This window comes from Mastacembelus armatus, chromosome 17 (genome assembly GCF_900324485.2).
Source record: "Mastacembelus armatus chromosome 17, fMasArm1.2, whole genome shotgun sequence".
NCBI classification, from domain to species: Eukaryota; Metazoa; Chordata; class Actinopteri; order Synbranchiformes; family Mastacembelidae; genus Mastacembelus; species Mastacembelus armatus.
Window position 1 is genome coordinate 17,346,591 of NC_046649.1, and position 14,289 is coordinate 17,360,879.

The following is a 14,289-nucleotide window of genomic DNA, read 5'->3' on the forward strand; positions in this document are numbered from 1 at the left end:
TTTTTCATGCTTTGCCATTTCCCTTTTTAAACATAAGAGGAGTCCATAGGCTTTCACAGAAACAAAATGTGGAGGCGAAAGTGTGAGTAAACTCAGTAATTCATTCTTTCACTTTTACAAAAGACGTAAATAGTGGTCAGTATATTAGCTAAACTTGTATAATCTAAACAAAAATCAGCTCTGCCATAAAATCTATTTCTACTCAGTTTATAAACTTCACTTACTGGTGATGGTAAAATATATGGTGGAAAATCCTGAATATACTGGAGTCCAGTCCAACAACACCAGATATGACCTCAGTCCTAAAACATATCTTGAAAGAGCTTTAGTATTCAGTAGCTTGTCCTAACTCTGTCATCCAGTCCTGAATACAATGCCCTCCAGGCTTGTTTCACATCCTGAGACTAATTAGCCATTATGGTCCAATTGCTGCAAAGCAGATATCACCTTATAGTCTTGTTTTGACAGAATACGCATTGTACACCTGTGATATTGACAGTAAAACAATGAATATTCATCCAAAACTGACAAACATGAAGAGTTTTTTCATGTTGATAACATAATGGATGTGCGTGTGTCTTTAAAGAAATCCATTTTGTAACTATATTACACAATCAGGTTTCTGGTGTGAATATGAGTTAGTGGATCCACTGTGGTGCTTTCTAATCAGAATTTAATTTGCTGAGGTGTTTGACCTATTTTTGTCTGACTTTGGTTTTATATTGTGACATGTTTTTCACAGCTTGTCCTTCAGTATTTCAGCTCATTCAACACACTCGGTGACAGCAGCAATCAGCATTAGACTTCACACAGTGGCAGAGTTACCATACAGGAAAGAGACATTTATTTGAACATATTTTCACTTTTATGATACGAGGTGGATGATGGAATGAGCACCAAAACCTATTTTTTGTGCCAAGTTCAATTGCTGTATTTCTTTTGACCATCTACTTTATATTCTTTCTATTTTTTAACTGTATTAAAGGAGAACACCACAAATTTTACAGATTAAAGTCTGTTTAATAGGCAGTGGTGTACTGCTTGGGGCTCAAGAATACTAGCACAGATGTAATTATAAATGGATCAAACTGCAAAATGGGAATTTCTAACTTGGAGAGGCATTCAAACCCTTCAGTTTGTACTTTCAAAAAACTCCTTTGGCAGCAATTACAGCTTTGAGTTATCCTCAAGTCTCTGTAAGCTTTATGCGCCTGGATTTGGACAGTTTATTACATTCTCCCTAGCAGATCTTCTCATGCTTGAAAGTGAAGAGGTCAGAAGTTACTGTAATGGGAATATTACAAGTTCTTTTCCTTCAGATTTACTTTGTTATGATGAACTGCTATTGTTCTCCACAGATATAAAAGTTGATATAAGGTGACAGAGAGATCTTCCTTCTTGTAGATCAGAGGAGAATCTTGCACTTCTTCATGATGAAGCAGTACAGTATTATATTGGTAATGAAAAAAATAACCCATGGCATTTCAACATCATATATTTTTATTTACTACACTGGTTGTGCCACAATAGCGTAAATGTACCACATTCCTGTTCGCAGATCTGCGCTAAATAGACATTTAATTTGGAGACGTTAGGATTTACAACAGCTGCTGTCTGCTCTACTCACAGTTGCACACATGCGAGGCAGCTAGAAGGCCCAGGATGGCAGAGGCATACGCATGGGTAATCTGCTTCCAGATGCCTTCAGTGCTGAAGTTAAACTCCATGAGGAAAATAGATGTGTTTTTCAACTCTCTGTGGAAATCACTCAGACTGAAAATGTCCAAACTAAACACAAGTCTGCTTAGACTTTCTAACAGGGGCCTTGATATTCTTCAAATATTAGTTTTTAACCTTGACTGATAAGAAGGGCCTATGCAGCATTAATAGCTACGGTCACTTGCAAAAGTAACTTGCTTTAAACATGAGAAGCATTCAAATCAGGTTTCTGTCTTTGCAAACTCTGATGCACTCATCCTTCAAGCTTTGACATCTAAAAGACCTGGGGAGCTGCAACGTACAAAGCGTCAATATTTATGTAGAGGCTATTCCTATTTACCATGGCTGGCACTCCATAGTCCCTGTGCAAGTTCACCTGCAACATCTGACTGAACTCTGGACCCTGAACCAGATGGTTTTTCCTTCCGCCACTGCCTTTTTTTTATTATGCTACCCACGGTTGTTAAGGGTCAAGGCAGAGGGTGAATTGTGTTTGTGTGCACAGTCAGCCTCTGGGGCTTGGCTCATAGATTAGACTACCTCGAGGCAATGGATTTCTTACCCTGTCTCTTAACTTTTCCCATCACTTTTGTTCCCTCTCTTTCAGAACAGTGTTTGTGTGGTAATTTCATGAATATCAGCTCATTTAACATATAAAGAGCAAATAAAGCCAAGTTTCTGGCTTCTGGTTCCAAATTGTTTTGTGTTTGATGTCTTCATCTGCCCAGTTTGGTGGACTGTTATATGAGCTCACTGAGAAAATAGCACTGTTGCCTTGCTTCATCGATCAAATCCCTCTGTTCTTGTAACCATGGGTCGGAGACTGTCCGTTCCCATAGTGACAATCAAAACATGGCTCTGCTGAGAGGCACGCAGCATGAAGCTCGGTTTAAGGCTGCATCTAAGGAGAATCACCAATACCACAGTGTTTACATCTCACTCTTCAGCCTGACAAATAAAATTCTGTTTGTAGCATTAAGCTGTAGGGCTACGTACCTGTTAAGTCATGCTGTGAAACAACTGTGGTATATAGACACTGGAATTACATCAATTCTAAAGGCTTTCAGAGCTCGACTTTACATCGTTTATAACCGAGTGCAGATGCACAGTAATAACTTTCCTGTTGGGCTGTGTGCAGCCCCACTAATTTGGCCTTTCAGGCTGTACTGAACAAACCTTGTAAATTAATTTGCTCCTAAATGGCCTGCCATTTTAAAGTCAATCAATAAAATCTGCCTTAGGGTATATCTTCTTTGTGTGTCAGGGTGTCATAAAATAGGACACATTCTTACACCCATGAGATGAAATAGTACTGACAAGGTTTATGCAGCTAATATTTCTCCTTTAACAGCTTCTCTTCATTGGCTCCCTGCAAAATTCTCTCTCCTCTCCTCTCCTCTCCTCTCCTCTCCTCTCCTCTCCTCTCCTCTCCTCTCCTCTCCTCTCCTCTCCTCTCCTCTCCTCTCCTCTCCTCTCCACTCTATCTCCCCTCACCTCACCTCAACTCTCCTCTCTCCTTTACTCTCTCTCCCCTCACCTCTCCTCTCGCTCTCCTCTCCTCTCCTCTCTCTCCTCCCCTCCCCCCTCACATGTATATGCCACCATTGAATGTCACTAACTTTGTTCCTCCTCTCTCCCGTAGTGTGTACCTTCTCCCTCTCTGTCCTCTCTCTCTCTCTGTACCTTCTGCAGGTGTCCCTGGTCCTGGAGCTGGATATTGCTGATGTGCAGTTAGTGGCCCCACCATCATGCAGTGTTTATTTGTTGTTAATTGTTGTTGCTGTTTTTTTCTCTCCTCTCTACCCACTCACCCCAGCTGGTTGAGGCAGATGGCTGATTCTGCTGGAGGTATTAAACTGTTAAAGGGAGTTTTTCCTCTCCATTGGCACCAAGTGATTTTTATTGTGATTTGGTGCTGTGTAAATGAAATGGAGTTGAATAGAAGTGGTAATGTACAGTGGGGTCCAAAAAGTCTGAGTTCTATTCCTGAAATTCATTATTTATCAAAAAACAGATCACTATTTCATTCCTTAATATCTAATATAATGTAGTTTTAAATATCTGTTTTGCAGACCTGACAGCAGAAGATGTTTGTGACTAGCTGGTGAAGTTTGTGTAGTATATTCTGTAGCAGCAGAGACCAAAACAAAGTTAAAAGGAGAGTGAACATTGGATTTAAATTTGATCCAGTGGACAGAAACATAATTTCAAATGAATGATAATGTTGCTCTGTGGGTGCTGGATGTGTAAATGGTCACCTTCATAAGGCAACAGCCACACTAAATATATGCAACATGCTTTCTTTGAAGTTCCGCCCCCCTCCCTCACCAGTAATCCAAATAATCTACCTGACTGGTAAATTTGAAAATTGCTGCAATTACATTGGTATCAAGAGATAGTTACAGACACATGATATGGAATTATTCTGCCCCTTTAACAATTCTACTCTTATTTGTGCTTGGAAAACTTAGAAACATGAAGACAGGTGCAGATAAATGATAAACATTTTTCAAACACTAAGAAAAGTAGTGAAAGGAAAAACATGTTTACCATGAATTTAGTACTTTCCATCAAGTAGTTGGGTGTTGTCAAAAGGCATACAAGAGTATCTCACAAGTGTGTACTGCTATTTCAACAGTTCAGTCTCAAATATCTGTAATGCTACTAAGAACAAATGTTTTTAACATCTGGACAAGTACTACCAAAGCAAAGAACATTTTGTTCCAAATTGTTGTCCATAGAGTAGAAATACAACACCTGTACCAAACTGCAGCTGAATACTCTTGAAGACTAACACAATACATGCCCATCACATTTTCACAAACCACTATAATCCAGGCCAGAATCAAACTTGCAGAGATCACATCTCGATACCTGCATATAAAGGTGATGATCTTTTTGAGGGAAAACTGTGCGTGTCACCATGACCCACTTGTTTTACAGGGGTTTGAACATGAATATTATAATTTTCTGGGTAATGTATGTGAGAAAATGTCTCTTGTTGGCAAGGGATTCACTGGACAATATCATATCTAGTTTCTGATTTTGTAAAAATATTTGTGCCTCCATGTTATTATGTTGGAAAATAATTTCTGATGGATTCTCCCAATTCTCAGGCAAATAAAACTTTTAAAACCACAGTGGATAATCTCACAAATCCTTTGTCACAAAGCTTAAAAGAAGATTTTTTTAACCCGTGAAATCTTGACATTTTGAAGAAAGGTGGTATTCAGTGGACAGTGCTGAACAAAAGCTATTTCACCCTCCTTCCATTTTCACCTTTTTAGGAGATTTCAAACAAAGCGCTGTGATTAGTACAAATCATGAGGTAATGAGACGTTATTACAGGCTTGACCATGATGGGAGTAATCTGCTGAAGAAATTACAGCACATCTCATCAATAGGAATAGATTTCTAAACCTGAACATCAGTGTAAGGAACAGAAAGGAACAGTATAGGCCTAAAAAAAAATACTGCTTTATGTTGAATAAATGACCTATGAAGTATCCCATCAATAAACACAAAAATTGGGATAGGCTTTAAACTTGAAAAGTTTAGAAACAACTTCTTCAGTAATGAAAAGAATCCACTTAAATCAGCCCCTGCACACTGTCAGTCTCCTCAGTTCAGATTCTCTAGGCACAGGGTGTGAAGGGGCTGCCTTGTCTCGGGTGGTTTACCAGGCAAAGGTTTTGTTGGTAAAAAGACAGAATTACTGAGTTTTCACTGGTGAATGGGGATCACTGGTGTTACAAAGGCAGACTAGAATCAGGTGGTACAAATCATTTAGTGAGTCAAAATGTGAATTTAGACAAACATCAGCCATAAATAGACATTACTATATTATATTGTGAAAAATATGGATGGACACACTATAATATTATAATATTAGCTTCTCTGTAATGACTTTCACGAACAATGTAATGATCTTAAGGCTTAGAAGTGCTCCTTGTTAAACAGGTCTGGCAGAGAGGGAGGGAAGGCAGATGTTATAAGTATAAATTATAATACATGCTTATATTTTTATAAGTTTAATCAGTAGTATAGCACAATCAAAGAGTATTGCATTGGATGGGAAAGGGTTTTGGTTTTTGTTGAAATCCACATTTAGCTACAGCAGGAGAGAATTTTTATCCACCAAAGCTGCTTGGAAATTGAAGTGGCACTTCTCGTTAATGCAGTATTACAATGAATGTTCAGTGGATTTCACAGGAAATAATATATGTCGAGGACCGTGACAATTTTCCAATTGAGAAGGCTCAATTAAACATAGCAAAATGAGACATTAATTGGCCGGTGAAGCACAGCTGTATAATTGTTTGGTTTTTGCTTAATCTTTTGGGAAAAGTGCAACAAAAAGCTGACTTGTTTTCTCAGGGTAACGCATTTTTCCTTGAAATATGAAATGTGCAAGCTCTAGTATTACGTACTGTTGAATACCTGTGTTCTTCGTGAAACTATTAATTGAAGCACTTTATTAAAAGGGAGGTATAAACGAATCTATTCTCAATGTCATCTATAGCAGGTTATTTAACAAACATTTCCTCTCCTCCTCTGGAACCCCAATAAAATGACCTGTTTCAAGTGCCAGTGTATCTGTGCAAACAGACCTTTGGCACCGCATTAGTAAGATTAAGGGTAAATATTGTAAGTGTCTGTTGTCTCCACTGCGGCTCTCGTGTGATTCAGCCTCTGAAGGAAGCTTAGGTTCAGTAAGGAAGATCTCTTTCCTCACGCTGTGCTTGTTCTTTCTTTGGTTATTGTAGGCTCCTGATCTTTTTCTCTTCATCACTTCTGCTTTCCCACGCTGTCAAATCTCCCTCCACCTGCCATCTTGGCATCACCACATCTGACCAGTAATGCCTACTTCCCTACAGCCAATCAATCACTGTCTGCAGTTCTTTTAATGCAATGTAAATGCAATTGTTCCCATTTGTATTTCAGAATCAGAATCCGCTTTAATGGGCATGTATATTGGACATACAAGGAATGTGACCGTGGCACAGCAGCTGTCAATGTCCTTTATAGTCAATACAAATTTCATTTAAAAAAGAAATGAATTTAAAATATAAATATAAATACAATTACTCTGCAGGGGAATAGCTTCCAGATAACTGTTGTTATACAAATGTATAATTATTGCAGACCTGCTATTGCACAACTAGCCTCTTCCCTGTCACCTGCATAACCTCTTTGTCCAAGTACACCTATTTTTCAAGGCCTCTGTTAATCACCTGCTGTTTCTACTCGACCACCACCAGCAGCCTCTAGACTCCCAGGAGATCTGGTCCTGTCTTTTAGCTTCATATGACCCCACTGTTCTCATCCATGAAGTCTAATCACCAACAAACTAAAACTAAAAAAAAATAAGCTTGATGCTTAACTCCACTTTCATTTGATTTCTCCTTATTGCACCAATTCAAGGCTCCAGTAAGGGCCCCAGTAAGGTTCCATCAGTTGATTGTAGAGGCAAACACAGGTCCTCTCACAAGTCAAGGTTTCGTGGTCCTTAACAACAGAAGCCCACAAAAAGACTCTGTCACTCAAGCAACACCTGGCCATGATGGGTCTCTAAGCAACAAGTGTTACCGCGTGAAACAAGAGAAAGGAAACAGCACAGGCTTAATTACGTACTGGTGGAAATCTGTCTCCTATCTGTTGGAGGAGTCTGGTTACACGGGAATAGCCTGTTATTTGTGTCGACAGTGGCGTTTTATTTATTTAGAGCTACATTTCGGTTTCATTTTGCGCCCTCGGTGCTGCTACGTTTTGTGCTGTGGGGATGATTAGTAGATTAGTGCTGAAAGGTAGTGGGAAAATTGTGAGTTGATAAAAAGAGAAAATGCACATGAAAAACAGAGCTGAGAGGAAATAATGAAAATGACACTCTTCTTTTCTTTCAGCAAAACTAATTCTGACCAAAATGGAGGGAAAAGGTGTTGAGTGGTTCTTATTTGAAGCCCAACATAGAAAACTTCTGAGTTCCCCTCATAAGTTGATGTGTAAAGATGCGTTTATATCAAGGTGAATCTCAAGGTGAATATGTTCTTCTTTAGAATCTGATAGAACTCTGACGTGTTTGCATTAGTTCTCACTGGAGTTGCTAGGGAACATCTTATGGCACCATTGATGAAAATTTCAATATTTATATATAAGTCATGTGTGCATGATATTTTATCACAGTTTCCTTTCCTTTCCCTTTCCTCTGGGCATCTTGTAAACTAATTCAAGTATAAAAAATAAGGTTTTCATAATGTTATTGTGACTGGATGAGCAATCAGATGTTTGCATGATCACATTTTTACAAGTGAGACTGATCATTTGTGACGCATTTCTCCAGAAAAAAAGCCAAAACAATCAAACTCACATAAACCAATAAATAGAGCCTTAAATATATGTATTAAAGAGCCTATATCTTCACCCGACTGTGATGCATGTGGCTACAGACTTTCTCCTGGATGGATACTGTAATCTTTGTTGGCTCTGCCTCTGATGTCATTGAATGAGCAGTGCGGGTTTCCAGTGCGCACCATCGGGGACGCAGAGGTGGCACAGCAGTGAATTTACCCGCTCGTCCACACAAGAAGCCAGAAACCTTCTGTTTCTGCCATAATTTCCAGAATCCGGGTTTCCGCCTGTGGCTGGGCATCCTGTAAAAGACTCTTCAGCTGTCCTGATTTATTTGAATGAACTTTTTGTAGGCAGAAAAACAGGTAAGGTGGTGTTACACTTGTTATGATGTCCTTGAGCGCGGGCTGTTGCGTTCTTATTTACTGAAGCCATAATCTGTATCACTGTAGAAACTGTTGCTTTGTTTTCTGTAGCGATCGCCGGAAATTCAGGTGTCTTGGCCGAGATCTGCGTAAGTTGAGCGATCAGTTTACGCCCAGTAACAGTCCGGCCGGTGCGGGGAGAGTTAAGCGCCATGGAGAGCAGCGTGGTGCACATTTACAAAGAGGACAGGTGTCCCTCGGGCCAGCCGGAGCAGTGCATCCCAAACTTCACGTGGCAACCCGGTTTATCGGACATGTTCAACTACACATCCAACGGCACCTGGGACCCTGAGCCCGAGCCCATGTCGCCCATCATCCCCATCATAGTCGCGGTGTACTCCGTGGTGTTTGTGGTGGGCTTGGTGGGCAATTGTTTGGTGATGTATGTCATCATTAGGTGAGTTTTCAGCTTTGGTATGTTTAAGCTCTTTATATTATGTCAAATCATTGCCACTCATATTACAAAGTGTGTAACAGCGGTGCAACACGCACGAATACGGCTCAAAGCAACAGGAAAATCAGTGCGCACTGGCTTTATCTTGAACCACCTCGGTTAATAATTGTGACATTGCTATAGTTCATCTGCTGTCATGAAGGTATTGAGTTCGGAACCACGTGCATCCAAGTCCCTTTGGGATATAAATGGAAATCCATAATTAAAGTCTTGAATAGAAGTAATTGAATTTATTTACCTGTGTGTTTCTGAGGTTTCCCCACATGATGTTTGCATGTGGCTTTGTTCAAACGTGTTTTTTTATTGGTCAGCTCCATCCGGAGTTATTTTTTCTTCAGCAGTGATCATGGTGCTTTACAGATTCGAAGGTGTACTAATTGTAATGTCAATATTTCCCCTTAAAGCTTATCTCTTCAATTGTATGTCAGTTTCTGAGAAAAGCCTCGTAAAGGTCTTTTCATTTTAACTGTCCAATATAAAATCAGCCTTGATATATTGCATCTGAATTTACATCTTGAATTTGGTGAGAGATGACAGAAGCAGAAAAGGGAGGAACTGTTTTTCTCCATGTGTTTGTGTTTGTTATGTATTTTTGGATGATGAAATGAATGTGTCTATTCAGGAAAACAGCAGAGCACCCTGACAACTAATCCTCATCTCTAAATGTGATTTCATTAACAATTACATTCCACTGAAGCTCTTTAGGTTTTCTTGTTCTTCCCACTACAGATACACTAAAATGAAAACAGCCACCAATATCTACATCTTTAACTTGGCTGTGGCAGATGCTCTGGTCACTACAACCATGCCCTTCCAGAGCACCGACTACCTGCTCAGCTCCTGGCCATTTGGCGAGGTGGCGTGCAAGGTCTTCATCTCCATCGACTACTACAACATGTTCACCAGCATCTTCACCTTGACCATGATGAGCGTGGACCGCTATGTGGCTGTGTGCCACCCTGTTAAGGCCCTGGATTTCCGCACGCCCGTCAAGGCCAAGATCATCAATGTGATCATCTGGGTACTGTCGTCTGCTGCCGGGATCCCTGCCATGGTACTTGGCAGCACTAAGACCAATAACGGTAACTTGGCCTTGCAAGCATACACACAGATACAGGCTGGAATGACTTTACCTTTAATGTTTAACAGGAGCTCACAAGTCTTTCTGATCATAGTTCACTGATTTATTTTCATCTCTGTGTCTGCTTTAGAGACCAAGTACCTTTTATCAGTAATTTCGAACTTGAAGCCCGTCTGCATTCCAACATCCTGGGCCAGAATTAATCAAATTTCTTATGATGAATGTCTCATTGGTTTGATGAGAGTCCATGTGTCTGCTACTTGACAAGATGAAGCCATGTTCCTTGTCTGAAAATAGATCATGAAAGATTTTTTTTCTTTCAGTGACAGTCTAATAAATTGTCCATGTTCACAATGAGCCTCCATTCAATAAAGCACAGTGCACTTTACCCTGGGCTATTAAACTGGCTGATGAATCAGATTCTGGCCTTTACCGTTCTGTAGTGACAAACATCACAATCTCAGCTTTTAGCCATGTGGGTAATGTGGCTTCCTGAATGGCACTCTTCATCAGTAGGTCTCAGACTTCAAACTGAAATATCTCAACAACTATTTGACACATTGCAGTGAAATTTATATTCATGAGTTAAATATTCATGGTTCCCAAATGATTAATCTGAGTTTGAGCTGCTGAATATAGATCTGCAATTAGCATTTAGCTTAAAGCGCCTAAGTACAGCCTCAGTAAGCTGCTAATGTGGTTTGAGACTTTGGTTGGTTAAATCTGTTTCTCTGACTCTGTCTTCTACACATAACAGGGACTACAGAATGTGCCCTACAGTTCCCAGAGCCCTACATCTATTGGGACACCCTGATGAAGATCTGTGTCTTCATCTTCGCCTTTGTGGCTCCCGTCATCATCATCACCGTCTGCTACACACTGATGGTCATGCGGCTGAAAAGTGTGCGCCTGCTGTCGGGCTCACGAGAGAAGGACCGCAACCTCCGCCGGATCACGCGCTTGGTGCTGGTGGTGGTTGCGGTCTTTGTGGTGTGCTGGACGCCCATTCACATCTTCATCCTGGTGAAGGCGCTGTCTGCCAATGTACCAGAGACTACAGCTGTCATGGCCGCCTACTTCTTCTGCGTGGCACTGGGCTACACCAACAGCAGCCTCAACCCTATCCTATATGCCTTCCTAGATGAGAACTTCAAGAGGTGCTTCAGGGACTTTTGCTGCCCAGGCACCAAAGGACAAAGGGACTGCCAGGGGGTGAGCCGGGTGAGGAGCACACTGCGGGACCATTCGTGCCCCACAGAAGCCCGGGGTGATATGAAGCAGGCTAGGGCAGTATGACTAGCCATGGACATGTCCTCCATTTCCTGTCAAGGCTGGGAGGACTCAAATGACCTGGGCTTGACTCAAATCAGTACTACCATCTGACAGAGGGCTAGTTCTATTTATTTAGCACATTGGTCAGATAGTCCAAAAACACTTAAATGACAATCTTGTATAGTCCACAATTTTCTTAATGTCAACAAATCCTATGAAAAGAACCTAAACCAACAACAAACTGATTCTACTAGAAAGCATTATAGTCGAGCAAAAACAATATATCAGTGAGCTTCATTTCCATGAACATGGACACTGTCGTCCTACCTACATTGTCTATTGCCCGTTTTTAATGATTTAAATCTTCAGTAGGATCCAGTGGGCTCAGGTGTGGGAGAATAAAAACAACATACAGTATTGGTTTTGGGCTTTCCATAGGATTTGCTGACAATAAAAACTATACAGTAACACCAGGCTCATCCTTTACAGTGACGTTTAGATTAAAAGGTTATGGGACAGTGATGATGGGAGTTCAAAGATGCCCTCTGGCATCACAGCCCAGTTAGAACCCCCAGAAATTGAGTAGTGCTTAATCATTTATGACATCCATTTTGAAACTTGATGTATTATGAAATCTGCTTAAAATGATGCTTTAAGTTAGTTTTCACATGATTGATATCAACAATGAAAAGAGTATGATCTGTGTAACACTTATCCTGTCATGGGTTGCAGATAGGCTGGAGTCAATCCCAGCCTATTTAAGACCGATGGCCAGTCACTGGCAAGGTTAACACATAGACGAAGACAAACACATTATCACCTACGGGCAATTTAGATTTTCTGGTCAACCTAACCTGCATGTCTCTGGACCGTGGAAGAAGCCAGAGCACCTGGAAACCCCAGACTGAAAGGCCCAAGGGTGGAACTGACTTCAAACCCAGAACCTTCTTGCTGTGAGGCATGGTGAAGTCAAAAGTGAGTAACATGGTGAATATGAAAGCTAACTAAACAAAAGTATTTAGTTGTGTAGCTCTTTGTATTTTCTTCACCTGATTTAAATTTCCCTAAAAGCTTTCAGATTGCAGTGAATAATATCCTGTAGTTTTCACAAGCATTAAAGATCAACTGTTTCCTGCACAGAGTGAACAGAAGCAATTGTACCTGCTTATTTTAGGAACAACCTTCCTTATGAGCATAGTTTCAGACTGAGTGGTTTTTGTGAATTGTAGTTTGGTTCCTTGTTGTGTTGTAAAGCTGTGAATAGCCTATGGATTTGAAAAGTCTCACTTCAGCGTGTAGAACATTTAATAACCTCTCAGGGATCATTCCTGTAGCCCCCAACTCAAGAATTCACGAAATAAATCAATGAAAGTATATTCTTCTTGACAAGATGACTTTGATGAGGTTTCAATGTCCACTGTTCTTTAACCTCAAACTTTGTGCTGTATTATTAAATCTGAAACTGCTCCTCACATTTTTAACTGATGTTGCGTTTCATCAGGGAGATGTCAAAGATTGTACATAGTGTTTTCAGCCGGGCATGTTCTCACCTCGTCTGAGACTACATGTAAAAAATAGATGCCCCCACGGCAACAGCTGACAATAACATACTGTATCTATACAACACGGCTTTCAGTATTTAGTGCGATTTAATGTTTATACTGTAAATATCACCATTTATTTGTGAGTTTATCTTTATATAATTAGGTATTACTTCAGAAGAAAAAAGTTATGAAAACATGTTACTTTCAATAGCAGTGCATGGGCTTTTGAGTTTTATATGTTTAACTTCAGCTGCCATGTTCCAGTGAATGAACCACTGTTATTATGCTACCAGTGAATGTATCCAATAATATTTTTGATTGTAAAAAAGATTGCAAATGAATTTCATTTAATTTGACATTATTTTTTGGGTCTATACCACATCGACGCTTCATGTAAGACAGTAATTATTGTGACTGATTAACTGTTACTAGTTTTCTTAATTATTGTTGTTGTTATAGGAGACACTGGGTCACCTGCATTCAGCAAATCAATTAATTCTTAATACAGAGCTAACCATCAGTATCTTTATTTGTCTAAATCTGACAATGATGCAGAAAATGTGTTTTTTGTGCCTTGTTTTGTGTGCCTTACAGTATTTTGCCCTCTGACCTAAGCTCTTGTGCTTGCTCTGAAAGCTCAGCAATTAGCCACATCATTCTTTTCCCTAAGGGTGTGAAGGTATAATCCAGTATAAGCTTACTGCATTGTTATTGTAGCATTATCTAGAAAAATGACAACTTTACAGATGATATACCACTGTCAGTACGGTTACAGTATGTCTTCTTAATTATTCGTTTAAAACTGTAACTTGTACAATAGAAAAGATTTCTTTAAATTCTAAGCATATCCATAAAAGTGATTAGCTGAATTTGACCCAGGTGTGAGCCTCGTGTGTGTGTAATGTGCTGTTGCATTGGAAACACATTGTATCTGTTGGATGTTTTGCTGTGTTTTTTAGCCTTAAATGTCAAAACCTGCTTCATACATGTTCAGAGTCACAATAAAGATGGAAAATGTGAGACTGATTGATTTAAAAGAAACATGATATCAGGTCAGTCCTTGATATCAATGTAAGCTCAAGAAAAAAAAATATGGAGTAGCATCAGAAATCAGCCATGAGATTATAACCTGCTGCTTCAATAATTCTGATTGTCAATACTCATTAACTCTAGTTTACTAAGTTGACATGGTCAGCATACTGACTGTTGTGCTACCAGTGAGGACCTGATGAGGAATTTGCAATGGCTGCAAATTTATTTCCTGTTTAAGTGGCTGTTTCACAAGAAACATGTCTCATTTGTTTTAACAAAAAAAAGCTAAAAGGCTCCTCTATGTTTATGTTAACTCTACAAAGACTGGATCACAGCAAAACCTCTTAAGGGTGGACTTGTTAACTGCAGTATTAGTCACTGATGCAGTGGCAGCAGCGTGGTCCCTGACAGACC

General features: G+C 39.9%; 1 protein-coding gene across 1 annotated transcript; it reads left to right on the top strand.

Moving 5' to 3' along the window:
* Positions 1-8,644: 8,644 nt before the first annotated feature.
* On the top strand, positions 8,645-11,323 carry oprk1 (opioid receptor, kappa 1). The gene is made up of 3 exons (XM_026313520.1): positions 8,645-8,889; positions 9,676-10,028; positions 10,785-11,323. The coding sequence occupies exons 1-3, from the start codon at positions 8,645-8,647 to the stop codon at positions 11,321-11,323; spliced, it is 1,137 nt and encodes a 378-aa protein (XP_026169305.1).
* Positions 11,324-14,289: the final 2,966 nt, after the last annotated feature.

Excerpts from the sequence above, each read along its gene's own strand:
- oprk1 (XM_026313520.1), top strand. The coding sequence starts at position 8,645 with ATGGAGAGCAGCGTGGTGCACATTTACAAAGAGGACAGGTGTCCCTCG. Across the intron at positions 8,890-9,675 it reads GTGATGTATGTCATCATTAG|ATACACTAAAATGAAAACAG; the intron begins GTGAGTTTTCAG and ends TTCCCACTACAG. Across the intron at positions 10,029-10,784 it reads CAGCACTAAGACCAATAACG|GGACTACAGAATGTGCCCTA; the intron begins GTAACTTGGCCT and ends TACACATAACAG.